The 27,999-nt window shown below is 41.9% G+C and overlaps 2 protein-coding genes across 8 annotated transcripts in view; one reads left to right on the top strand and one right to left on the bottom strand.

Moving 5' to 3' along the window:
• LOC132830043 (histone-binding protein RBBP4) overlaps positions 1–18,565 on the top strand; it is a 77,652-nt gene extending 59,087 nt beyond the window's left edge. For 5 of the 6 annotated variants that reach the window (XM_060847509.1, XM_060847508.1, XM_060847506.1 and 2 more), the window contains one exon: positions 1–2,223. The gene's annotated coding sequence lies outside the window, so the exon portion shown is untranslated. Of the gene's footprint in view, positions 2,224–18,427 lie in introns of those variants that run through there. The other variant, XM_060847505.1, reaches the window with a different exon arrangement.
• LOC132830045 (syncoilin-like) overlaps positions 1–27,999 on the bottom strand; it is a 53,425-nt gene that overhangs the window by 3,587 nt on the left and 21,839 nt on the right. Inside the window, exons 3-4 of one of the 2 annotated variants that reach the window (XM_060847514.1) lie at positions 19,088–19,212; positions 2,636–2,758 (exon numbers count right to left, since the gene is read on the bottom strand). In XM_060847514.1, coding sequence (XP_060703497.1) covers positions 2,668–2,758; positions 19,088–19,212 — 216 coding nt within the window. In that variant the 3' untranslated portion in view covers positions 2,636–2,667. Of the gene's footprint in view, positions 1–2,359; positions 2,759–19,087; positions 19,213–27,999 lie in introns of those variants that run through there. The other variant, XM_060847513.1, reaches the window with a different exon arrangement.

The raw sequence follows: 27,999 nt of genomic DNA, 5'->3' as shown, positions 1-27,999 counted from the left end.
TTACTGGATGGGAAGAGGCCTGCACAACTAAAGATGACAAAGCCCAGTTCACCAAAGAAGCTGTTATTATGTACTGATCTCCATGAAGTTATAATTCATGATTCATGTCAAATGACTTTTAAATACCTATGGATTTACCAAAATTTGTAGTTTCTCACCTATCTGCTATCTTATTGTCTTTAATCTCCTGGGAGCTTGTGTGTGTGATCGGTAACAGAGAAATCCCTCCATAATTTAACTGTTTTGATTGTATGTTAGTAAGAAGGGTAGCAGGGATAATTTGTAATTACAGACCTGTGAGCTTGATGTTAGTGGTAGGGAAGCTACTGGAGAAGATACAGCGGGATAGGGTATATACCCATTTGGAAGAAAATGGGCTTATCGGTGATAACATGATTTTGTGCAGGGAAGGTCATGTCTTACAAATCTAATAGAATTCTTCAAAGAGGTGACAAAGTTGATTGATGAGGGAAGGGATTTAGATGTCATATACATGGACTTCAGTTAAGCATTTGATAAGGTTCCCCATGAAAGGCTATTGAAGAAGGTGAAGTCGCATGGGGTCCAGGGTGTTCTAGCTAAATGGATGGAGAACTGTTTGGGCAACAGGAGACAGAATAGTAGTGGAATGAAGCTTCTCAAAATGGAGACCTGTGACCAATGGTGTCCACAGGAATCCGTGTTGGATCCATTGTTGTTTGTAATATACATAAATGATTTGGAGGAAGGTGTAGGTTGCCTCATTAGCAAATTTGTAGACGACACGAAGATTAGTGGAGTAGCAGATAGTGAAGAGGACTGTTAGAGAATACAGCAGAATATAGATAGTTTGGAGAATTAGGTAGAGAAATGGCAAATACTGTTCAATCCTGATAAATGCGAGGTGATGCATTTTGGAAGATGCAATTCCAGAGCAAACTGTACAGTAAGTGGAAAAGTTCTGGGGAAAATTGATGTGCTGAGAGAACTGGGTGTTCAGGTCCATTTTTCCCCAAAGGTGGCAACGCAGATCAATAGGATGGTCAAGAAGGCATACAGATGCTTTCCTTCATCAGACGGAGTATTGAGTATAAGAGTTGGCAGATCATGTTATAGTTGTATAAGACTTTGGTTGAAAGAACAAAGACCAGCCACATTTGGAAAACTGCATACAGTTCTGGTCGCCACATTAGCAAAAGTATGTAGATTCTTTAGAGAGAGTGCAGAAGAGATTCAACAGGATGTTGCCTGGTATGGAGGGTGCTAGCGAGGAGAAGTTGAGTAGATTAAGATTTTTTTTTAATTGGAAAGGAGGAGGTTGAGGGGGATCTGATTGAAGCCTACAAAATCATGAGAGGTTTAGACAGAGTGGATGGCAAGAAACTTCTTTTCCCAGAGTGGAGGACTTAATTACTAGTGGTCAAAAGTTCAAAGTGACAGGGGAAAAGTTTAGAGGAGATATACTTGGAAAGTTCTTCACGCAGAGGGTGGTGGGTGCCTGGAATGCGTTACCAGCGGAGGTGGTAGGGACAGAATTATAGCGTTGTTTAAGATGTGTCTAGATCGATACGTGAATAGGCAGGGAGCACAGGGATACGGATCCTTAGAAAGTAGGCGGCAGATTTGGATAGAAGATATGAATTGGTGCAGGCTTGCATGGCCGAAGGACCTGTTCCTGTGCTGTAATGTTCTTTGTCTTTTGGGAAAATGGCAGCATTTGAAGAACATCCATACAACTACTTCAGTGAGGGACAGAAGTCATTCATTGGGGCAGTCCTATAGGTGACCCTAATACATATTTCACTATGTAATTCACTTCTATTTCTCAAACCATGTTGTTATAAGTTTACAGTTTCTGCTATGTTGCAATACCATATTATATCATGAAAGCCTACTCTGAAGAATTAGGAGTTGGCAGAAGGTGGGGATGCAAAATAAGGAGTGACTTCTCAGAGCCCGCGGCAGCAGTGGGAGTGACTTCCAAGGGCCTGCGGTGACACTGAGACTTGAGGTTTTGGGGAGGGAAGCCCAGCTATAGCAATAAGACTTAGATTCAGATGCTTCACCCTTTCTTCTTGGCTCATTTTTATTTTGTTTTTCAGATTTTGTTTTGTTTTTTGTATCTTAGATGATTGTTTTGGTTTTTGTAGCTAAAATGGCTGTTTTCTTAAAATTCGGGTTTTTGTACCTAAGCTGGTGACGTTGTACACTTTTCACTGTATTCTTTTACTTCACTTGAATATATGTGACAATAAAACTTAATTCTACAAGGGAAAAGGAATAAACAATGCCTTACTGTCTCCTGCTTAAGAATTGAAAATTGATTATACTATACATTCACATCCCTTTTATGGTAGGTTTTTAATCAGGTGACCTTGCATTACCTTTTCTGGCTGAGTTTTAAAAAAAATTCTCTTGAGATGTGGCTGTCGCTGCTGGCCAGCATTTATTGCCTGTTGTCAATCGCCCTTGAGTCTCACTGTTTTAAAAAGTTGTGAAGTGCAAAGAAAATAGGCTAGGAGGAGGCCATTCAGCCTGAATTCTGTTCTCCCATTTAATGAGATCATGAGGGATGTTGTATCACCTTAAAGACGTTATAAGAACTCATTTGCATATAAGTAAGAGATGCTCTTGAACATAAAGTCTACGCAAGTACCTTGACCAATTTAATTGGAAAAATGCATGTGACTAGTATTGAGGATTTTCTTGAAATTTTGAATTCTTCAAATCCGACTTGTTTGAAGATTCTGTAGAAGTTCCAAATGCTGTTAAACATTCCCTGCAAAGGAAAACACATTGTCAAGAAGTTTTTCATATAGAAAGTAAAATTGAATTATCTTCAATGAATCATTCTTTTTCCCCTTCTCAAGGTAAACTGCATTTGTAAAAACCACATCTTTATTTTTCTGTATATTTGACTGGACTGAAAGGATCAAGCATCTTAAATGATGCTATCACCTTTTCCCTCACCTTCATCCACCTATTGCTTTCCCAGCTACCTCTCCCCAATCCCACCCATCTCCCACTTATCTCTCATTCCTGAAACATTGATTCTTCTGTCCTCAGATGCTGCCTGACCTGCTGTGCTTTTCTAGCACCACATCACACCCTGAAAAAGTCAATGACAATTGATAAATGGCTCCAACTAATTATTGAACGGAATTTTTTCGACAGCAGTTAAGCACTAAACTGAAATGTTTGTTTCCATTAAGAATGAGTTAAACATATTTCTATACATTTGTTTGTGTCAAGAGTGCACTTTTCAATATTGTCATTATCAATAGACTGCTAACGTTATTTCCTGTTAGGGTGCCTTTTGATTACAGTCCATGCTGGGTAATGGATGATTTTGAAAAATTCATTCACTCAATAAAGGCATTTATTGCCTATCCCTAATTAACCAGAAGGCAGTTAAAGGTCACCCCACCCCGCCCCAACATTGCTGTGGGTCTGGAGTCACATGTAGTTCAGACTGGATAAGGATGGCAGTTTCCTTCCCTAAATGACATTAGCAAATCAGTTTTTCAGATAATCGACAGTGGATTCATGGTCATCATTCCAGATTTTTATTAAATTCAAATTCCACCATCTGCCAAAATTGTGATTCAAACCCAGGTCCCCAGAACATTACCTGGATCTCCAGATTAACTCCACTAGGTAATTAATAGCAGTGATAGTACCACTAAGCCATTGCCTCCCCTCTGTCACGAGTATATGGGAATGAGGGGCTATGGGAAACTGGGAGAATGACATGGTAGGAAGCATGATGCTTGGATATAGGGGCATAGTTGGCATGGATGGCACATGGAGAGTATAGGGATGAGAGCAGAAAAACAAGTTCTGTTTCAGTTTTTATTTTGCAACTTTTAACATGGCTGGTACCTTGAGACAGATTCGAGCTCTTTCTCAGTCATCTGACCAGACTTCCAACACCCTTTCCATATGGTTGAAAACCAGAAGAAATATTGTTTGACTCTGGAGTTTCCTGCTTCTGGGGCTTTTTGAGTTAGTTAGAAGGGAATATCATTAACAAGACTTCCTCCACTAGAGCTCACATTTTGTGTTACTAATCATAGGTTCATAGAGCCCATGAACCCATCAAGTCTGTATCACCAAAGATATTTTAGTGCTTTTTACCAAAACCCTCTGTCTCCTACCACTTATCCAATTTTGGATATGACTTGCCAAGTTATCCTGGATTCCAGCTTATACCAATTGCTCAAGAACTTCACAGTCCACCTTCTTGAATTCTGTGCTTTCATCCACCTCCTTCTGAGTAAAGACAGATGTGAACTACTCATTTAGCATTCTGCCAATGTCTTTTGGCTTCAAACACACTTTGTTCCCTTGGTTGCAACAGGCCCTTCCTTTTTCCAGGTTACTGTCTTCCCCTCAATATACTTGTAGAATTTCTTGGGATTCTCCTGTACTTTTCTCATTGGTGTTTTCTCACGCCCTTCTACTCTAAATTGCTATCTTGAACTCCCTTGCACTTTGTATATTCCTTTAGTGCCTTAATTGTTTTGCTTCCTTTGTACCTACTCTCTCTCTTTTCCTTTTTATCTAGCCATGAATATTCCTAAACATCTAGAGTTCTGTGGGCTTGTTGCTCCTACATTTGAACCTAAAGGGAACATGGGCATGTATTCCTCCAAGCGCATTTTTGAATGTCCCTCAATATTCTGCTATAATTTAACCACAAATAGCTGTTCCCAGTCTATTTTGGCCACATCTTACCTTATTTTAATAAAATCTGCCCTCCCCAATCCAAAGCCCTTTCTTGCAAATCATCTTTTTCTACTTCCATAACAAACTTAAAATGTATGATGGTGTGATCACTAGCACTAAAATGTTCCTCTACTGTCACCTCAAACTTCAGCTTCATCCCCCAGAATTCAGTTCAGCACTGCGCTGTCCCTTGTAGGACCATCTACATGTTGACAAAGAAAGCTTCCCTATGTATATTACAAAATATTTGCTCCCTCTAAACTCTTTATGAAATTACTCCGTATAATCACCCTAATTTTGTTTTTACGCACTTTAGTGAATTGACAACATATCTGTTCCTCAATTGCCTGCTGACTGGGTTCGAGAGTGTGCTGGAAAAGTACAGCAGGTCAGGCAGCATTCAAGGAGCAGGGGAGTCGATGTTTCGGGCATAAGCCCTTCATCAGGAATGACCTGTGCTTTTCCAGCACCACACTCGACTCTGATGTCCAGCATCTGCAGTCCCCACTTTCTACTTGCTGACTGGGGACCTATAATATGTTCCTAACAATATGATTGCCCAAATCCTAGCCAAAGGCCTCTCTGGATGACTCTTTCAAAATATTATCCCTCTTCACTGCAATAACTGACATCTTCACTAATAGTACAACACCACCTTCTCTTTTGCACCTGGCCCGTCCTGTCTGAAGTTCCTTTACCCAAGAATGTTATCTTGCCACTACCTTAACCATATTTCTTTGATGGCAATAGCATTGCATTTATAGTCATAGAGATGTATAGAATGGAAACATACCCTTCAGTCCAACTCGTCCATGCCGACCAGATATCCAAACCTAATCTAGTCCGACCTGCCAGCACCTGGCCCATATCCCTGTAAGCCCATCCTATTCATATATGCATCCAGATGCCTTTTAAATGTTAAAAATCTCACACCACCAGGCTATAGTCCAACAGGTTTATTTGGAAGCACTAGCTTTCGGACTGCTGCGCCTTCATCATGTAGTTGTGTCTGATGACCTGATGAAGGAGCAGCGCTCAAAAAGCTATGCTTCCAGGTAAACCTGTTGGACTATAACCCGGTGTTGTGTGATTTTTAACTTTGTACACCCCAGTTCAACACTGACATCTCCTAATTATGACTTTTAAATGTTGCAATTGTACCAGCCTCCACCACTTCCTCTGGCAGCTCATTTCATACATGCACCACCTTCTGCATGAAAAAGCTGCCTCTTAGGTCTCTTTTATATCTTTTCCCCTCTCACCCTAAACCATGCCCTGTAGTTCTGGATTCCCCCACCACAGGGAAAAGACTTTGTCTATTGATCCTATCCATGCCCTTTATAATTTTATAAACCTCTAACAAAACCCCTCTGCCTCTGACGCTCCAGGGAAAACAGAACCAGCCTATTCAACCTCTCCCTATAGGTCAATCCTCCAACCCTGGCAACATTCTTTAAATCTTTTCTGAACTCTTTCAAGTTTTACAACATCGTTTGGATAGGAAGGCGATCCAAATTGCATGCAATATTCCAGCAGTGGCCTAACCAATGTCCTGTACAGCTGCAATATGACCTCCCAACTCCTATACTCAATGCTCTGACCAGTAAAGGAAAGCATACCAAATGCCTCCTTCACCATTTTATCTACCTACAACTCTACTTTCAAGGAGCTATGAACCTTCACTCCAAGGTGCCTTAGTTTAGCAACACTCCCTAGGACCTTACCTTTAAGTGTATGAGTCTTGCTCTGATTTGCTTTCCAAAATGCAGCACCTCGCGTTTATCTAAATTAAACTCCATCTCCTACTTCACAGCCCACTAGCCCATCTGAGGTAACCTTCACTGTCCACTACACCTCCAGCTTTGGTGTCATCTGCAAACTTATTTAGTATACCACCCATGTTCACATCCAAACCATTTATATAAATGATGAAAAGTAGTGGACCTAGACCGATCCTTGGGGCGCACACTGCTGGTTACAGGCCTTCAGTCCGTTTTCTATGAGCCAGTTCTGTATCTAAATGGCAGGTTCTCCCTGTATTCCGTGAGGTCTGACCTTGCTAACCAGTCTCCCATGGGGAACCTTGTCAAATGCCTTAATGAAGTTCATATAGATCACGTCTACCACTCTGCCCTCATCAATCCTCTCTGATACTTCTTCAAAAAACCCAATTAAATCTTCGCACAAACTTTAAACCCAATCAAGTTCGTGAGACAGGATTTCCCATGCACAAAGCCATGTTGATGATCCCGCATCAGTCCTTACCTTTCCAAATACATGTAAATCCTATCCCTCCGGGCTCTCTCCAACAACTTGCCCATCACTGACATCAGGCTCACTGGTCTATAGTTCCCTGGCTTGTCCTTACCACCTTTTTTTTTACAGTCCCCTAATCTGAGGAGATTCTGAATCTCCTGTTGATTTTTTTTCTGTTTGTATTGTTTAATAAAATATTATATAGTTTACAAAGCAATTAACAATAACAGCTGTATACAAAGAAACAGCAATTTTATAAGGGAGAGGAATGGCAAAGCCAGGCCCTAAACCCTACCATTTTCAGGGAAATGAGGACAAACCTGAAATCCCAGTTTCAATCATTACAAAACAGTAACAATGACAATTTTTCATAAGACAGTGCAATTGCATAAAAAAGTATACATAATACCGACCCCAAGAACCCAGCAAGGCCCCCTCCCTCTCACCTTCCGGCCACTCTCAGGCAGCACGCCCCTATGCACCTTTCTGCTCTCGGTCCACCCCATGTCCCTTCCAATTCTCAGTTCGTCCTGACACACCTTCCGACCACCTCTAAGGCAGCCCGTCCTGCCTCCCCAATCCCCCAGGACTTACCAGCTTTCTTAAATAGTGGTGACCTCCTGTCTTCCAGCACCTCACCTGTGACTATCAACAATACAAATAGCAAGGGGCTCAGCAATTGCTTTTTACAGAGTTCTAGAGTACACCTGATCAGGTCCTGTGGATTTATCCACCTTTATGCGTTTCAAGATATCCAGCACTTACTCCTCTGTAGTATGTTACAAAGATGGGGGTGTACCTTTAAGAGAGTGAAGGACTTGGCAAGTACAGAGTGCTAGAGAATTTACTAAGTAACATGTGATTCAAAACAACAGCACTCGCTGAGTTGCTATGAGATAAAAACACAAATTTGAATTCAGCCTATCAGTTTAAATTATACTCTAAAAAATATCAAACTCCAATCCGATTTAAATTGAGTATATTGACAATCCTAAAAGCCAATGACACAATCCGATGCTTTGGAGGCATAAGACCAGGGAAAATTGAGCAGTTGAGAGGAGAACTGCCAAGCCCAACATGTAATCAGACTGCTTGAAAATATGATTCGGAAGACTTGAAAATATCTCTCTTAAAAGTACCTTATCGATCAGTAACCTGTGACGTAGAAATTCCTAAGAAGATGATACAGGAAGATCTGAATAAAAGCATGAAAGCTGTCCAGTTTTGAGATAAGCATGGTTTTGTAAATCTTATTTGGGAGTTTTATCAGACTAATATTATAGAAGGGAAGGTAAAAGATAGCTTAGCGGAAGAAATTGTAAATGATAGTAAGTTAATTATTCTCTATTATACCCTAAGAAATAAAGTTGTTAATTTTTACTTTAAATGGTTCTTGGCAACTCGGACTTTTACAGATTACTGCACGGGATAAATCTTTTCTGTGTTGCTGGTTTTAAATTAAGCAGGCGAGTTTACCTGGTGTCGTTACTGTTTGGGGGCTCATCTGAGATCTGCACTGGTTTAGACAGATTTTAATAGATTTGGGGATATGAAAATTCCCAGCAGATTTAAACACTTGCAGGTTAGTGTCTTTAATCTATAAATACAAAATAGGTGAGACAATTTGTTTAATTTTGGTGATTTGTGGTTGATTAAATTAAAAGTGAGAGAAATGGCTCTTAAAATTGCTAAAGAGGTTCTGGGATTTGAAGATGATTCTCAGATTTACCAAGATAGTTTAGAAGGAAAGAAAAAGGCCATACTTTTGGAATTAGCAAATAAGTTAGATTTGGGTTTAACCAAGGATAAAAGTAACGCTGAAATTCTAAGGGAATTACTCAAACACTTACGTGTGTCAGAGAAACAGACAAGTGCAGTAGAGGTAGAAAAACTGAAATTATAATTGAAGAAAATGGAATTAGTAGATAAACAAGAGAGAGAGGGTTCTTGGCTGAGCAAAGAGAGAGAGAATTTGAACTTGAGAAGTTGCGACAGTCAGCAAAGTCCAGTTAACAGGATGGAGATTAAAAGAGAAGGTAATGAGATATATAAATATGTCAGAACGCTGCCACATTTTGATGAGAAAGATGTTGAAGCCTTCTTTATATCATTTGAAAAATTGACGAGGCAGATGGAGTGGTCTGAGGATTTATGGGTAATGCTAGTTCATACTAAACTGGTAGGTAGAGCTAGTGAGGTATTTGCCGCGATGTCAGTTGAGAGGTCAAGAGATTATGAAGAGGTTAAACAGGCTATTTTAAGTGTTTATGTGTTGGTACCAGAAGCAAATAGATAGTGGTTCAGAAACACAAAGAACCAGGTCAGACGTACGTTGAGTTTGAAAGAATTAAACATAGTCATTTTGATCGATGGATGCCTGCTTTCAAGATAGATAAGACATTTGAGGCTCTAAGAGAGATTATTCTGCTGGAGGAGTTTAAAAACTCACTTCCAGAAATGGTAAGAATTCACATAGAGGAACAGAAAGTTCAGGAACTGACAAATGAATGCGTTGCTGGTGCATATGACAAACTTCCGGCCAGAATTTCGTCTTGTGAAGGATAGAGGTTGGGAGAAGGGGAGATCCTACACTACGAGTGCACAGTTAAGATTTTACCACAGGTTAAAGAAGCCCAAGAGGGTGGACAGGAGATGAAAGGCCTCAGGTGGTTTCACTGTAATGGAGTGGGATACAGAAAATTGTGGTTTCAGAAGGGCACTGGGAAAAGGTGTTCTCACTGCCAGAAGGTGGGACACGTAAAGACACAGTGCTAGTTGTTAAAGAAAGGTGCTGTGGGAAGAGATGTGGTAAAAGACACTAAGCCAATGGCATTGGTGAAGGTAGTAAAGGAGGCCCAAGAAGAGCTGACGAGCTGCAGGAGAGTGCACAGCCTAGGCAGAGGGTATGGTAGTACCTGATCCCAAAAAAGAATTTGCCTCTGTGGGTAAAGTTTACTCAGAAAGAACAGAGGGAAGTTATAATTTTGAGACATACAGGATCTAACCAGTTGCTGGGAGTAAGGGATGAGCAAATATGCACTCTTTTTGATCTGTTACCCTTGAGTGTGGTAATTTGTGGAAAAGATGGACAGGAATTTAGCATTCCCCTATGTAAAATCAGGTTGGTGTGCCAACTTAAGACTGGAGAAGTTACAGTGGGAGTGTTTGATAAAGCACCAGTTCCAGGAATTCAGGATCCAAGTTGGGAGTGACACCCTTGTTGTGGAAAGCCCAAGGAAAACCAAGAAATGAAAGAATTAAAACAGAAATATCCTGGTATTTTCCCAGATTGTGTAGTAACCAGATCCTACTATCACAGCACGAAACAAAATGAAGCATAAAAAGAAAGATGAAGGAGTTGAGGTTCAGTTAGCGGATACCCTGTTTGATGTAATGGTGCAGGAAAAACCTGAACAGGCAGAGGGTCAGACAGAAGTGTTTAGTCCTGATACTTGCAACAGCAAGACAATAAAAGATGTATATGTGGATGCATACTCTGAAAGAGAGAATCTTCAGACAGAAATGGAGACCGCGGCAGATTAATGCAGAGGAGAAATGGACTGAAGTGCACCAGACTGTGTTGCCAGTAGCATCCAGACAGGAGGTGTTACGGTAGTGCACATGAACTACCTGTTGGATGTCACCTAGGGATACGAAAGACTCAGGCTAAGGTACAAAAACAATTTTATTGGCCTGGAGTGCACAAGGATGTGGTTAACTTTTGCCATACGTGTCATACATGCCAAATGGTAGGTAAGTTACGGGCGCTAACAAAACCAGCACCTTTGTTGCCAATTCCCACATTTGAAGAACCTTTCACATGGGTTATAATTGATCGTGTAGGTCCCCTCCTGAGAACTAAAAATGGGAACCAGTACTTGTTAACCATTATGGTTTTTGGAGATTTCTGGAGGCAATTCCATCACGGAGTATCAAGACAAAAAGGGTCATAGAGGATTTAGTAGCTTTCCTCACATGGTATGAGCTACCCAGACATATTCAGTCAGGTAAACGGTCTGATTTTACTGCTAGGCTGTTTAAGGAGGTTATGGATAGCTTGGGTATATAGCACTTTAAACCCAGCGCGTATCATCCTGAATCCCAGGGAGCTTTAGAAAGGTGGCATCAGATCTCGAAGACTATGTTGAAAGTATACTGTCAGGATTACCCGAAAGATTGGGATAAAGATGCCCCAAACAAATCTACTCAGTTTACTCCTTTTGAGTTAATGTTCAATTATGAAGTAAGAGGCCCTTTGAAATTAATTGAAGAAAAATTGACAGGACCACACTTACATTATATATTGGAGGTGAGGGAGAGACTAAATCTAGTAGATGAGTTAGCTAAACAGCACCTAAAGAGGGCACAATTTAGAATGAAGCAGGTGGCAGATTAAAGCTCTGAGACTCAGATGTTTTTCCAAGAGGATAATGTGTTAATACTATTATCAGTGATAGGAGATCCCTTCAAAGCCATGTTTAGTGGTCCCTATTAAATTGAGAAAAAGTTGAGTCAAGGTGAACTGTTTAGTAAAGATGCCAGATAGGAAAAAAACATGTCGGGTATGTCATGTGAATATGTTGAAACCGTATTACACAAGATGGAAAGAACTGGAGAAACAGAGCCGCAGAGTGAGGAATCAAATGCAGATGGTATGGATTTTGAGATACCTCAAAATAGATTAAAAAATAAAGAAGTCACTGAGGAGTGGGATAGATTAGTAAGCTATCTGTCTAAGGAGCATAGAACAGAGTTGAAAGATTTGTTGCTACAGTACAAGCTGCATTTTGGGAAAGCAAATCTTAGCAGGACTTATACACTTAATGGTAAGATCCTAGGGAGTGTTGCTGAACAAAGAGACCTTGGAGTGCAGGTTCATAGCTCCTTGAAAGTGGAGTCATAGGTAGATAGGATAGTGAAGAAGGCGTTTGTATGCTTTCCTTTATTGGTCAGAGTATTGAGTGCAGGTGTTGGGAGGTCATGTACAGGACATCGTTTAGGCCACTGTTGGAATATTGTGTGCAATTCTGGTCTCCCTCTTATCAGAAATATGTTGTGAAACTTTAAAGAGTTCAGAAAAGATTTACGAGGATGTTGCTAGGGCTGGAGGATTTGAGCTATCGGGAGAGGTTTAACAGGCTGGGGCTGGAGCGTCGGAGACTGAGGGTTGACCTTATAGAGGTTTATAAAATCACGAGGGGCATGGATAGGATAAATAGGCAAAGTCTTTTCCCTGGAGTTGGGTAGTCCAGAACTAGAGGGCATAGATTTAGGGTGAGAGGGGAAAGATATCAAAGAAATCTAAGGGGCAACTTTTTCACTCAGAGGGTGGTACGGGTATGGAATGAGCCGCCAGAGGAAGTGGTGGAGGTGGGTACAATTGCAACATTTAAGAGGCATCTGGATGGGTATATGAATAGGAAGGGTTTGGAGGGATATGGGCCAGGTGCTGGCAGGTGGGACTAGATTGGGTTGGGATATCATGTTGGCATGGACAGGTTGGACTGAAAGGTCTGTTTCCATGCTGTACATCTCTATGACTCTACGGACATTTGTACGAATCAGATGGGGAGGACTAATGCTATTATACATGAAGTAAACATAGGAAATACTGCTCCGATAAAACAACACCCATATTGGCTTAATCCTCTCAAAACCAGACAGATCCAGATGGAGGTGGAGACCATGCTTGACAAGAACATCCTTGAAACAAGCCAGAGCTAGTGGAGTTCGCCGATCGTCTTAGTTCCCAAACGGGACGACTCAACAATTCTGCGTGGATTATCGGAAGGTCAACGCCATTACAAAATCAGATTCATATCAATTCCTAGATTGGCAGTCTGTATCAAGAAAGTTGGACAAGCTATTTATATCACCAAGTTTGATTTAATGCGTGGTTACTGGCAGATACCTTTATCAGAGTTGGCGAAAGAAATTTCTGTGTTTGTAACACCAAATGTGCTATATCAGTTTAAAGTGATGCCCTTTGGAATGAAGAACACACCCATCACATTCCAAAGACTCATGAACAGAGTTGTGGCTGTGTAGTGTATTTGGACGATGTAGTGATCTTTCGTACGTCCTAGAAAGATCACAGCGTACATTTGGCAGAGCTCATTGAATGATTACAAGAAACAAAATTCGTGATAAACTTAAAATGGAATTCACGAAAGCAGAGGTGACGTTCTTGGGACATAACATCGGTCATGGAAGGTTGAGCCCACGGAATGCAAAGACGAAGGCCATTGAAGAATTTCCACAACCAACCTCGAAGAAAGAGGTGCTTTGATTCTTCAGACTCAGCGGATTCTATTCGGAGGATTGTTCCAAACTTCAGCAGTGTAGTGGCACTGTTAACCGATTTGCTGAAGAAGAACACAAAGTTTCGGTGGACAGAACCATGCCATGAGGCATTCGACCATTTGAAATCAATATTAACCACCAAACCAGTTTTAGCTACACCAAACTTTTCAAAATGTTTTAAAGTCGCCATCGATGCTAGTGACAATGGAGTTGGAGCTGTACTCCTACAGGAAGATGAGGATGGGATTGAACTGCCAGTTAATTATTTTTCAAAGAAGAACAACATCCACCAGAGAAAATACTCCACAATTGAAAATTAACTATTGAGTTTGGTACTAGCCTTATAATATTTTAATGTGTCATAGACAGTTGTGTACACTGACCACAATCCTCTTCACAGAGTCATAGAGATGTACAGCATGGGAACAGACCTTTCAGTCCAACCCGTCCATGCCGACATGATATCCCAACCCAATCTAGTCCCACCTGCCAGCACCTGGTCCATATCCCTCCAAACCCTTCCTATTCATATACCCATCCAGATGCCTCTTAAATGTTGCAATTGTACCAGCCTCCACCACTTCCTCTGGCGGCTCATTCCATACCCGTACCACCCTCTGAGTGAAAAAGTTGCCTCTTAGATTTCTTTTATATCTTTCCTCTCTCACCCTAAACCTATACCCTCTAGTTCTGGACTCCCCAACCCCAGAGAAAAGATTTTGCCTAATTATCCTATCCATGCCCCTCATGATTTTATAAACCTCTTTCAGGTCAACCCTCAGCCTCCGATGCTCCAGCCCCAGCTGTTAAACGTCTCCTTATAGCTCAAATCCTCCAATCCTGGCAACATCCTCGTAAATCTTTTCTGAACTCTTTCAAGTTTCACAATGTCTGTCTGATAAGAAGGAGACCAGAATTGCACACAATATGCCAACAGTGGCCTAAACAATGTCCTGTACAGCTGCAACATGACCTCCCATCTCCTGTACCCAATACTCTGACCATTAAAGGAAAGCATATCAAACACCTTCTTCACTATCTTATTTACCTACGACTCCACTTTCAAGGAGCTATGAACCTGCACTCCAAGGTCTCTTTGTTCAGCAACTCTCCCTGGTACCTTATCATTAAGCGTATAAGTCCTGCTAAGATTTGCTGTCCCAAAATGCAGTACCACTACACTTCCAATTTTGGTGTCATCAGCAAACATACTAACTGTAGCTCTTATGCTCACATCCAAATCATTTATATAAATGATGAAAAGTAATGGACCCAGCAATGATCCTTGTGGCACTCCACTGGTCGCAAGCCTCCAGTCTGAAAAACAACCCTCCGCCACCCCCTGTCTTCTACCTTTGAGCCAGTTCTGTATCCAAATGTTGAGGTCTCCCTGTATTCCATGAGATCTAATCTTGCTCATCAGTTTTCCACGGGGAACCTTGTTGAATACCTTACTGAAGTCCATATAGATCACATCTACTGCTCTGCCCTCATCAATCCTCTTTGTTACTTTAAAGAACTCAGTCAAGTTTGTGAGACATGATTTCCCACACATAGAGCCAGGTTGACTATCCCTAATCAGTCCTTGCCTTTCCAAATATATGTACATCCTGTCCCTCAAGATTCCCTCCAACAACCTGCCCACCACCGACACCAGGCTCACTGGTCTATAGTTCCCTGGCTTGTTCTTACTACCTTTCTTAAACAGTGGTACCACGTTAGCCAACCTCCAGTCTTCCAGCACCTCATCTGTGACTATCGATGATACAAATATCTCAGCAAGGGGCCCAGCAATCATTTCGTTAGCTTCCCACAGAGTTCTAGGGTACACCTTATCCGGTCCAGGGGATTCATCCACTTTTATGCGTTTCAAGACATCCAGCAGTTCCTCATCTGTAATGTGGACATTTTTCAAGATGTCACCATCTATTTCCCAACAGTCTATATCTTCCATGACCTTTTCCACAGCAAACGCTGATGCAAGCTACTCATTTAGTATCTGCCCTATCTCCTGCAGCTCCACACAAAGGCTGCCTTGCTGATCTTTGAGGGCCCCTATTCTCTCCCTAGTTACCCTTTTGTTCCTAATGTATTTGCAAAAACCCTTTGGATTCTCCTTAACTCTATTTGCCAAAGCTATCTCATGTCCCCTTTTTGCCCTCCTGATTTCCCTCTTAAATATATTCCTACTGCCTTTTTATACTCTTCTAAGGATTCACTTGATCTATCCTGTCTATACTTAACATATGCTTCCTTCTTTTTCTTAACCAAACCCTCAATTTCTTTAGTCATCCAGCATTCCCTACACCTACCATCCTTTCCTTTCACCTTAACAGGTATATACTTTCTCTGGACTTTTCTAATTTCTGAAGACTTCCCATTTTTCAGCCATCCCTTTACCTGTGAACACCTGCGCCCAATCAGCTTTCGAAAATTCTTGCCTAATACCGTCAAAATTGGCTGTTCATGCTATGTTCCCCTGAGAATCCATCACCCTCTACATTTTCCAAAACAGCATATGTATTTGAAATGGGGATAGCCACAGAAGTCTCCTGCACTACCTGCCTACCTCTCTTACCTTTCCTGAAGTCAACCCATCTATGTGACTATATCTGCGGCTTTTCTCCCTTCCTATAACTGTCATCCATCACATCCCCTTGCTCTTATAAATTCCTCATTGCTTCTGTTGCTCCAACTGATCCATTTGATCTGATAGGATTTGCAACCAATGGCATTTGTTTCAGATATAATCCTCAGTAAGGTATAAACTCTCCCTAAACTCCCACATCAGACAAGAAGAGCGCATCACTCTACTGAAGGTCATTTTGCTTCTTCCAATCCTCCAGAAAATAGCACTGTCTTATTCCTCTACAAAACACTGCTGCAGGCTAACTTAATACTTCTGACTTAAGAGACATATTTCAATAAAACATATCATCAAGAAAGAACCCACTCTACTCACTATTGTAAATTTACAGCAAGACTATACTTAAAACTCTTCACTTATCTGTTTTTGTGCTGTGACCTCTCCCAAACAGGTTCCTCCAAGATCAGTTATGAATTTTGCTGTTTGTTAAGTTTTCCTAGATGCCCTCCAATGTCCAGCGATACATGAATTCAAACAGCAAAGGCGGTAACTGCACAGGTTCACTGCTGTGTCAGTGAGCAATGTGGGTTTCTTTGTCTCCCTCTGTCCTGCACAGACCATGTGCTGCTTATTGTCTGTCCTTCTCCCTTTTAAAAGTGCTGTTGTTATGACTTTTTTATTTCTCCAAAGTTCTAAAAGAATGCAACAGCATATAAAACAATAATTGCTGCTCCTGGAATTCGAGAAAATCACCTCCAACACCTAAAATACCTCAAGAAAGGAGCAGCCTGTTCCAGCCAGAAATGTTTCCCATCCTCCATCTTGGATTACCCAGAATCCTCTTCTCACATATAAGTCCATATCCTTAAATTGCCTCTCTTACTTTCAATACTTCTAACATTAAAGTAGAGGTCGTGCAGCCTCACCTTCCTCCCTTGAGACACAACATGTCTAAACTCACTCCCTTAGAAAAGGAACCAAAAGTTATCTTGTGCTGCTATTGAACTAATGCACTGTGTCCCTTGTCTCTGCTGGCTAGTTTAAACTCTTCCCAATAGCAGAAGCAAACTCTCCTGTGAGGATGTTGATTTCATTTTGGTTCAGGTGCAGACTATACCACTTATAGATATAGGTCATTCTGCTATAATGCAATGTTTTGTCAGCACAAATTGGCTATAATGTGATTGATGAATTGTCAATGTTTAGATAATGCAAACTTTCTCCTGGATGGGTATAGCAATTTTCTATTAGTGATCTTTTACAGCGCTACTTTCTCTGAAATATGAGGTTGCAAAGGAACACAACTGTCGTTTTATAGCAGAACGACCTGTATAGAAACATAGAAGAGAGGAGCAGGAGCAGGCCATTCTACCCCTCAAGCCTGTTCCACCATTCAATATAATCATGGCTGATTATCAAGCTCAGTACCCTAACCCCAATCCCCCAATATCCCTTAATCCCTTTAGCCAATAGAGCTGTATCTACCCCCTCCTTGAAAACATGTAACATTTTAGCCTCAGCAACATTCTGTGGTAGTGAATTCCACAGGGTCATCACTCTTTGGATGAAGAGATTTCTCCTGATATCAGTCCTAAAAGGTTTACCTCTTATCCTTAAACCATGATCCTTGGTCCAGGCTCCCCCACCATCAGGAGCATCCTCCCTGCATCTGCCTTGTCAAGTTATGTTAGAACTTTATAGAATTTTTTGAGATCCCCCTGATTCTTCTAAATTCTGGTGAATACAATCATAACTGACTCAATCTCTTCAACATACTGTCTAACTATCACGATTGTTAACAGCTAACCCGAGAATGCAACTTTTTAAAAAAAGGTTTTGTGATTTACACATGAAAAAAGTGAAACTATCACGGTATTCTAACAGATGAAAGGCTTAACAGACAATTAATTTTTCAATGTATAATTTCAATTACATCACACTGTAAGTTTTTGCTATAAATTCTGTGTGTTAGGATTGAGCCCTCCACTATCACCTGATGAAGGAGCGATTCTCTGAAAGCTTAGCGTGCTTCCAATTAAACTGTTGGACTATAACCTGGTGTTGTGTGATGTATAGCTTTTACATTGTCAGCATTAGTATCTTTCCTCAATATTGTGTTAATATCTTTAATTAGTAATGCAACTCCACTGCCTTTTTCTTTTTGCCTTCCTAAATACTGAATACTCCTGGATATTCAGTTCTTACTCCTGATCACCATGCAGTAATATCGAAGTCCCAACTTCTCCAGAAACAGTCCCAGTGATTCCGGAACTTAAAACCTTCCCTCCTGCACCAATGCTCGAGCCAAGTATTCGCCTATCTCGTTCTCCTATTTCTGTACTTGCTCAAACATAGCACCAGGAATGGCAGAGATTTCAACCTTTATGGGTCTGCCGTTTAGTTCACTGCATAGCTCCCTGAGTTTTTGATGCAAGACCGCATCCCTAATTCTCTCTATATTGTTGGTATAAATGTGTTCTATGATCCGGAGTTGCATCTGCCACCACAGAAACACCTGTCTCTTCCCCTAACCTAATGTTGTTTCTGCTTTCTGATTCCTCCCTTTCTGTACAGTTGGCCTGTTTGTGCCAGAAACTTGGCTCTATCTGCATTCCCTCGAAAACCATCATCAGCTTCCAACATGGAAAACGGACTTATAAGCGGGACCCCAGGAGACTCCTGCACGACTTGCTTGATTCACTTTGACTGCCTGGTGGACCTGATAATAGTAACCTATATTCTTGTAAATTCAGAAAATACGAATTAAAAATAATGAACTTAATTTTTATAAATTGGGTAAGGAATTAAGAATAGATGGGATGAGAAAATGCTGTTTTTTAATTGTTCAGACTCTCATTACTGATAGAAAATGACACTAGCTTCATGTCATTCTTGTGAAAATGGAATGGTATTATATTTTTTTCCCAATATAAATTTTGGGAAGCACCATCTAGATGAATTATTTTTCATACAAACCTACGAATTGGGAGTAGGAAGAGGCCATTCAATCCCGTGAGATTGTTCTGCCATAATAATTATGTGGCTGTTCTGATTATAGCAGCAAGTCTACTTTTCTGCCTACTTCTTATAACCTTTGAATCTCTTTTCAGTCAATAATCTATCAAACACACTTAAATATTCAATTATTTTATTTCATGGCAAAAACCTTTCAAAACATTGCTTGGATGTGTTTTTCAAACTGCAGCTAGTTTTAAATGTAGATCTGGCACTTACTTGTAAACAAATAATTCCTCAGAGAGACTCTCTTTCAAGTGTTTAATGTTGTTGTTCTTTTGCTTCTGCACACCAAGTTCAGTTTTCAAGAGACTGACTTTTTCTTGCAGTTGCCTTTTTTGTTCCTGTTAAAATCATAAATCTCCATTGGATGTGACACTTCAAAGCATTTCAGGAATCTCATACATATTAAAACAATAATGCTGCAGAAGTATACAATACAGAAGTATACAATACCTCCAGAGTAAAGGTGCAGAAAATTCTTACTTTTGGCATAGTAGAACAAATTGAACTGCTTTAAAGTTAGATCGATAGGAACAGGGGTAGGCCCATAGAGCCTGCTCTGTCATTCAATGTGATCATGGCTGATCAAACACTTGAAAGCCTTTTACTCACATTATCTCCATGACCCTTTACACCATTGATAATCAAAAATTTATTAACCTCTACTTTTAGACATATTCAAGGACTGAGCTTCTACAGCCCTCTGGGACAGATTCACAACCCTCTGTGTCAAAACAAAACTCACCTTGGTCCTAAATGTCTTATTTTTAAGATTTGACCCTTGGTATTAGAATCCCCAATCAGGGGAACATCTTCCTTGCATCCATTTAGGTTTTGGTGCCATTTTTGCAGTGATTGAGTCTTTGCACATTGAAAGAATGTACAATTGCTGTAATCCATGTAATAGTTCTTGAAAGGCCATTCATAGCTCATGTACAGCTATTCTTTTAATGTGTTTCCTAGTCCCATATGGTTTACCCAACCTATATGAAGATTGAAGTCATCCGTGATGACCATTATATATGCTACAAATCTTTCTCATCTCCTGATTAATATCTTATCTCCCTCTATCACTACTGTTTAGTGGCCTTGGAGTTATTCCAACAGTAAGTTCCACCCAAATAGACTTCATATAGCCTCCTGACTGAAGATCCTTTACTAATGTACTGATCCCATCTTACATTATCAGTCTGACTCCACCACCTCTTCCTTTTTGCAGCAGAGAGTGGTGGGAGCTGGGCGGAAGTGAAGTTGGAGCGCAAAGCTGGTCGGGAAGGTAAGTGATTGTTATTTGAGTGGGTATGTTCTAGACCCAAGGTCCTACAAAGTAGGGCCTCCTCTAACCTAAATTAAAAGTCCACAGATTTGCCCCAAAAAGAGGGTCCAAGGAAGTTCCTGTGGATTGAAGAGTGAGGCTTTGGCTCAGGAGTCTTTGACAAGCAAGTTGAGTGAAGTGATTATGCCACAGTTGAAGAGGGTGAAGACATGACTGCCATGCTGGTTCAGTGTGCTACGTGCTTGATGTGAGAGGTCAACAACTCTGGTGTGTCTGGCTCGTATAAGTGTGGAAAGTGTGTGCACGTTCAGCTACTGGCAGAGCATATTGCAGCACCGATGAAAGAACTCGAGGACCTTCGGCTCATCCGAGAGAACGAGATCTTTCTGGACAAGACCTTCAGCGAGGTTATTACACCGACCATACCAGAAGAGAGCAGACGATGAGGAAGGCAGAGAGGAGACAGGTGCAAGAGACCCCAGGGGAAGTACCTGTCAGGAACAAGTTGAATCTTTTGGAAACAGTAGAGACAGATGACACTGCCAGTCCGCGAGGCGGCCAGGTCTGTCAATCAAACATTGGCGTAGAGACAGAGCGAAAGAGTGGGACATCGCACAGAGTTGTGGTAATAGGGGACTCCATAGTGAGAGGAACTGACTGGGGCTTTTGTGGCAGCAGGCGGGACTTAAGGATGGGGTGTTGCCTTCCTGGTGCCAGGGTTAAAGACATCACAGACAGAGTGCAGGAAATCCTCAAGGATGAAGGTGAAGAGCCAGAGGTAGTGGTACATGTCGGCACAAATGATGTCGGGAAGAAGAGGAGGATCATACTACAGTGGGACTTCGGAGAACTAGGAAGAAGGCTGAAAAGCAGGACGTCCAAGGTGGTTATTTCCGGTTTGCTTCCAGTTCCTCGGGCTGGTGAGGCCAGAAACAGGGAGAAAATGGACTGGAACGCGTGGCTGGGGAACTGGTGCAGGAAGCAAGGATTTAAATTCTTGTATCACTGAGGTATGTTTTGTGGTAAGCATAAATTATATAAGAGAGACGGTTTGCACCTTAATAGGTTAGGGACCAGCATTCTGGCAGGCAGGTTTGCTACTGCAACACAGCTACGTTTAAACTAAATAGCAGGGGGGGGGAGGCGACAAACTGGATGTTTAAGAAGGAAATTGAAGGAAAAGTTAGAACAAGGGACGTCAAGAAAGACAACTGTATCAATGAGGCAGAAAACTCAAAAAGGGATCATGCTGTAAGGTTGAGTGAAATAGGAGTTGATGGGAAGGGTGAGGGCAGTAACAAATTAAAAATACCATATATGAATGCACAAAGCATTAGAAATAAGATGGATGAGCTTGAGGTTCTTTCGGATCTTGGCAGATACGATATTGTGGTGATAACTGAGACGTGGCTTCAAGTGGACAGGGCCTGGGAAATGAATATTCAAGGCTATCATAAGGACAGACTGACGGGCAGAGGGGGTGGGATGGTCATGTTGGTAAGGGATGATATTCAGTCCCTTGCGTGGGGGGACCTAGAATCAGGGGATGTAGAGTCAGTATGATTAGATTAGATTACTTACAGTGTGGAAACAGGCCCTTCGGCCCAACAAGTCCACACTGACCCGCCGAAGCGCAACCCACCCATACCCCTACCTTACACTACGGGCAATTTAGCATGGCCAATTCACCTGACCCGCACGTCTTTGGAATGTGGGAGGAAACCGGAGCACCCGGAGGAAACCCACGCACACACGGGGAGAACGTGCAAAATCCACACAGTCTGTCGCCTGAGTCGGGAATTGAACCCAGGTCTCAGGCGCTGTGAGGCAGCAGTGCTAACCACTGTGCCACCGTGCCGCCCACGAATATGCATAGAGCTGAGAAATTCTAAGGGTAAAAAGACCCTCTTGGGAGTTATCTACAGGCCCCCAAACAGTAGTCTGGATGTAGGGTGTAAGTTGAATCAGGAGCTGAAATTGGCCTGTCGCAAAGATGTTACTACAGTTGTTATGGGGGATTTCAACATGCAGGTAGACTGGGAGAATCAGGATGGTATTGGACCTCAAGAAAGAGACATTGTGGAATGCCTCTGAGATGGATTCTTAGAACAGCTGGTGCTGGAGCCTACCAGGGAGAAGGCAATTCTGGATCTTGTATTGTGCAACAAACCAGAATTGATCAGGGACCTCGAAGTGAAGGAGCCATTGGGAAGTAGTGACCATAATACAATAAGCTTCAATCTGCAATTTGAGAGGGAGAGGGTACAATCGGAAGTGACAATATTTCTGTTGAATAAAGGGAACTATGGAGCTATGAGGGAGGAGCTGGCCAAAGTTCAATGGTGCAATACCTTAGCAGGGATGACAGTGGAGGAACAATGGCAGATATTTCTGTATATAATGCAGAAGATGCAGGATCAGTTCATTCCAAAAAGGAAGAAAGATCCTAGGAGGAGGCTTGGGTGGCTGTGGCTGACGAGGGAAGTTAAGAAATACATAAAGTTAACAGAAAAAAGTATAACATAGCAAAGATAAGTGGGAAAACGGAGGACTGGGAAGCTTTTAAGGAACAACAAAGCATTACTAAGAAGGAAATATGCAGAGAAAAAAATGAGGTACGAAGGTAAACTGGCCAAAAATATGAAGGAGGATAGTAAAAGCTTTTTTAGGTATGTGAAAGGCAAAAAAGAAAGGTTAAGACTAAAATTGGGCCCTTGAAGACAGAAACAGGGGAATATATTACAGGGAACAAAGAAATGGCAGAAGAATTGAATTGGTACTTCAGATCTGTGTTCACTGGGGAAGACACAAGCAATCTCCCTGAGGTAACAGTGGCTGAAGGACCTGAACTGAAGGGAATTCATATTTGCCAGGAATTGGTGTTGAAGTGACTGTTAGGTCTGAAGGTTGATAAGTCCCCGCGGCCTGATGGTCTACATCCCAGGGTACTGAAGGAGGTGGCTCGAGAAATCATGGATGCGTTGGTGATTATTTTCCAGAGTTCGATAGATTCAGGATCAGTTCCTGCGGATTGGAGGGTGGCTAATGTTGTACCACTTTTTTAAAAAGGTGGGAGAGAGAAAGCAGGAAATTATAGACCAGTTAGTCTGACCTCAGTGGTGGGAAAGATGCTGGAGTCAATTATAAAGGATGAAATTAGGACACACCTGGATAGTAGTAACAGGATGGTCAGAGTCAACATGGATTTATTGAAGGGGAAATCATGCTTGACTAATCTAGAATTTTTTGAGGATGTAACTCTGAAGGTGGATGAGGGAGATCCAGTAGATGTAGTGTACCTGGACTTTCAGAAAGCTTTTGATAAAGTCCCACATAGGAAGATAGTGAGCAAAATTAGGGCGCATGGTATTGGGGGCAAAATACTACCTTGGATTGAAAGTTGGTTGGCTGACAGGAAACAAAGAGTAGTGATAAACGGCTCCATTTCGGAATGGCAGGCAGTGACCAGTGGAGTACCACAGGGTTCAGTACTGGGATCGCAGCTTTTTACAATATATGTTAATGATATAGAAGATGGTATTAGTAATAACATTAGCAAATTTGCTGATGATACTAAGCTGGGTGGCAGAGTGAAATGTGAGGAGGATGTTAGGAGATTACAGGATGACCTGGACAGATTAGGTGAGTGGTCAGATGCATGGCAGATGCAGTTTAATGTGGATAAATGTATGGTTATCCACTTTGGTGGCAAGAACAGGAAGGCAGATTACTACCTCAATGGAATCAATTTAGGTAAAGGGGCAGTACAAAGAGATCTGGGTGTTCTTGTACACCAGTCAATGAAGGTAAGCATGCAGGTACAGCAGGTAGTGAAGAAGGCTAATAGCATGCTGGCCTTCATAACAAGAGGAATTGAGTATAGAAGCAAAGACGTTCTTCTGCAGCTGTACAGGGCCCTGGTGAGACCACACCTGGAATACTGTGTGCAGTTCTGGTCTCCAAATTTGAGGAAAGACATACTGGCTATTGAGGGAGTAGGTTCACGAGGTCAATTCCTGGAATGGAGGGATTTCACCTTACACTAAAAGACTGGAGCGACTGGGCTTGTATACCCTTGAGTTTAGAAGACTGAAAGGGGATCTGATTGAGACATATAAGATTATTAATGGATTTAACACTCTGGAGGCAGGAAACATGTTTCCGCTGATGGGTGAGTGCCGAATCAGAGGACACAGCTTAAAAATACGGGGTAGACCATTTAGGATAGAGATGAGGAGAAACATCTTCACCCAGAGAGTGGTGGCTGTGTGGAATGCTCTGCCCCAGAGGGCAGAGAAGGCCCAGTCTCTGGATTCACTTAAGAAAGAGTTGGATAGAGCTCTCAAGGATTGTGGAATCAAGGGTTATGGAGATAAGGCAGGAACAGGATACTGATTAAGGATGATCAGCCATGATCATATTGAATGGCGGTACAGGCTCGAAGGGCTGAATGGCCTACTCCTGCGCCTATTGTCTATTGTCTATTGAGGTTAAAACCTCGTTTGAAGTGGCACAAGCTCCATCTTGTGGCTTATTTCTGTAAATACAGGGACATCTTTGTATAATCATTAACAATCATTTAACAAGTGAAATAAATTCAAGGTTTTATGTAGAGATTGGTTTCATTGGTGTCTGCCTATTTTCTATAAGAGGTCTTGCTCATTCTTCATACTCCTTTCCTTGAAGGTCACTCCTCAGGCTGAGGCCAATACCTCACTCGCAGTCAGTCAGGAAGATCCAAGGACAATAGTGAGGTTTCAGGATCTGGTCAAAGTGACTGCTTTCCTACGCTGAAGGAAGCTGTTTTGCAGTATGGGTTGAACTTACTCCTATTCTCGTCTGATATTCAACATGCCAATTCCAGGCTGGGATCATGCAATAAGCTGAAAATGTGTTGCTGGAAAAGCGCAGCAGGTCAGGCAGCATCCAAGGAACAGGAAATTCGACGTTTCGGGCTTAAGCCCTTCATCAGCCCTTCCTGGGCTTCGAAAACTTCGAATTTCCTGTTCCTTGGATGCTGCCTGACCTGCTGCGCTTTTCCAGCAACACATTTTCAGCTCTGATACTCCAGCATCTGCAGACCTCACTTTCTCCTGGGATCATGCAATAGCCAACAAGTGTGGGAGGTCTGCACTTCTGTTGTTTGCTTCTCCCTCCGTGAGGAACTCTGAGCTCAACAAGAATAACAAATATTAATCAACATAGACCTGAATGTGAACTTGGAAGTTTTCTAATCTCAAAACATAAACAATGGGGACACAATTAGGCCAATGGGCTCTTTGAGCCTGCTTTAGCATTCCAGAAAGTGATGCTCTCATCTCCACCATCCTGTGCACCATGCGGCCAGCAATCCTCACCCCAACCCGCAGACCTCAAATACCACATAACTTTTGACTCCCTTAGAGGTCAAAAATCCATTTACTTCACCACTGACAATATTGGATGACCCTGCCTGTGCTGCTGTTTATGAAGAGAATTCAACAATCTAACAACTCTCTGAGAGAACAGATTCTTTTTCATCTCTGTTTTAAATTGGAGTGTCCTTCTTTTGAAATTCTGCAGGCTTGCTCTTGATTTCTCTGTTATATAAGGGTCTGAAAAAGTTAATGTCAAAGAGTGGCTTTAATATCACCAACTGTGATGATCTCATAAGTGCGCATGGAGAGAGCAGGAATAAGGCTGACCACTTGGGTCTCTCATTGTCTCTGTCATGATGTTTCATATTAATGTACTTTTTTTTTGCTATCCTACAATAAACTCCACCTTGTTAAGACAAGATCCTGTTCTCTGATTACTAAGCAATTTCTCTGTCCCACATCAGGCAAAGCAGATTGTGTTGTAGATCCCTACCAGGAAAGGGAATGGTAGCAGCAAATTGACCTGCTTGTGAGCAGGGTACAGATTGCTCATATGAACTGGGGGCACCTGGTGCAGGTTCCTACACCGTGGGAGCAATAACGGCCTAGTGATATCTTCAGACACAGATTTAAGAAAGTGCACACATGGAAGCTGGAAGAGCTCAACTTTCACAGCCCCTTCAGAAGGGAACCTTGTGGTAAAAATCAGTGAAGTTTACAGAGAAAGTTGGAACAGGTGTAGGCACTTTGCCCCTTTGAACCTGCTCTGCTATTCAATATGATCTTGGGTGATCATCCAACTCATTCCCTTGTGCCCACTTCCTCCCCATACCCTTTGATCCCTTTAGCCCAAAAACTACATCTGATTTTTCCTTGAAAATGTTCAATGTTTTGTGCCTCAACTGCTTTCTGTGGCAGTGAATTCCAAGGACTCACCCTTCTCTGGGTGAAGACATTTCTTGTCCTCTCAGTCCTAAATGACTTCCCTGTTTTTTAGACAATGAACCTTGGTTCTGGACTCCCTGGTCATTGGAACATTCTTCCTGTGTTCACTCTGTCTAGTCCTATTTTCTAGATTTCTATGAGGTCTGTGAGTCTCTACAGTCAGTGGTAAAAGCATTCTAGACCTGTGAAGAGACACATTGCAGCAAGAGAGAGCTCAGATCTCCCTGGAGCTGAGTATTGATCTCTCACTAAGTTCCAGATTACATCAGAGGATCTATGAGTGAAGTAAAAATCTCTGGTGGCCAAGGGAAGACATTAACAAAAGGGACAGATTTCCAGGTTGGGATAGTGAGAAGTGAAGAAAAGAACTTACAGCTCATACACAGTGGGCAACACAAGGTAGTGCTACAGTAAGGGAAATCAAAGAGCATAAAAGCAATTTAAAATGAGGCTTTATACCAGGGAATGGCATGGAGCCAGAATTAACCTGATAAACAGGTAGATTGGGACTAGATTGGGTTGGTATATCTGGTCAGCACGGACGGGTTGGACAGAAGGGTCTGTTTCCATGCTGTACCTCTCTATGACTCTATATGGCACAGTGTTTAGCCCTGCTGCCTCACAGCACCTGAGCCCTGAGTTCAATTCCAGCCTCGGGTGACTGTCTGTGTGGAGTGTGTATATTCTCTCTCAGTCAGCGTGGGTTTCCTCCAGTTGGCTTGACCATGCTAAATTGCCCTATAGTGTTCAGACATGTGCAGGTTAGGTGGGTTAGCCATGGGGATAAGGCGGGTCTGTCTGGGAATGCTCATCTGAGGGTTGGTACAGTCTCAATGGCCTGAGTGGCCTCTATCTAGACTGTAAAGATTCTATGATATTGATGATTCTAAGTCTAATGGAAGAAGAAATTTAAGTTAAACTGTGGTAAGGGTGGGAAGTAGTTGTTCAAATTGCAGACAACAGGAATTATCTAGAAAAATTATTAAGGGAAGGAAATTTATCTCATAAAAACATGAATATTAAAAGCTATTTACAGAAATGGTGATCAGAAAGGGAATAGAACATAGAATAATACAGCGCAGAACAGTCCCTTTGACCCTTGATGTTGCGCTGACCTGTGAACTATTCTCAGCTCATCTCCCTACACTATCCCAAAATCATCCATGTACTTAGCTAAGAACTGTTTAAATCTCCTTAATGTGGCTGAGTTGACTACATTAACAGGTAGGGCATTCCACGCCCTTACCACTCTCTGTGTAAAGAACCTGCCTCTGACATCTGTCTTGAATCTATCACCCCTCAATTTGTAGTTATGCCCCCTCGTACATGCTGACGTCATCATCCCAGGAAAAGGTCTTTCACTGTCTACCCTATCTAATTCTCTGATCATCTTGTAAGTCTCTATCAAATCCCCCCTTAGCCGCCTTCTTTCCAATGAGAACAGACCCAAGTCTCTCAGCCTTTCCTCATAAGACCTTCCCTCCAGATCAGGCAACATCCTGGTAAATCTCCTCTGTACCTTTTCCAATGCTCCCACATCCTTCCTGTAA

The sequence above is a fragment of the Hemiscyllium ocellatum genome, chromosome 30, assembly GCF_020745735.1.
Source record: "Hemiscyllium ocellatum isolate sHemOce1 chromosome 30, sHemOce1.pat.X.cur, whole genome shotgun sequence".
Classification (NCBI taxonomy): Eukaryota; Metazoa; Chordata; class Chondrichthyes; order Orectolobiformes; family Hemiscylliidae; genus Hemiscyllium; species Hemiscyllium ocellatum.
This window is presented reverse-complemented; position numbering and strand designations above follow the sequence as displayed.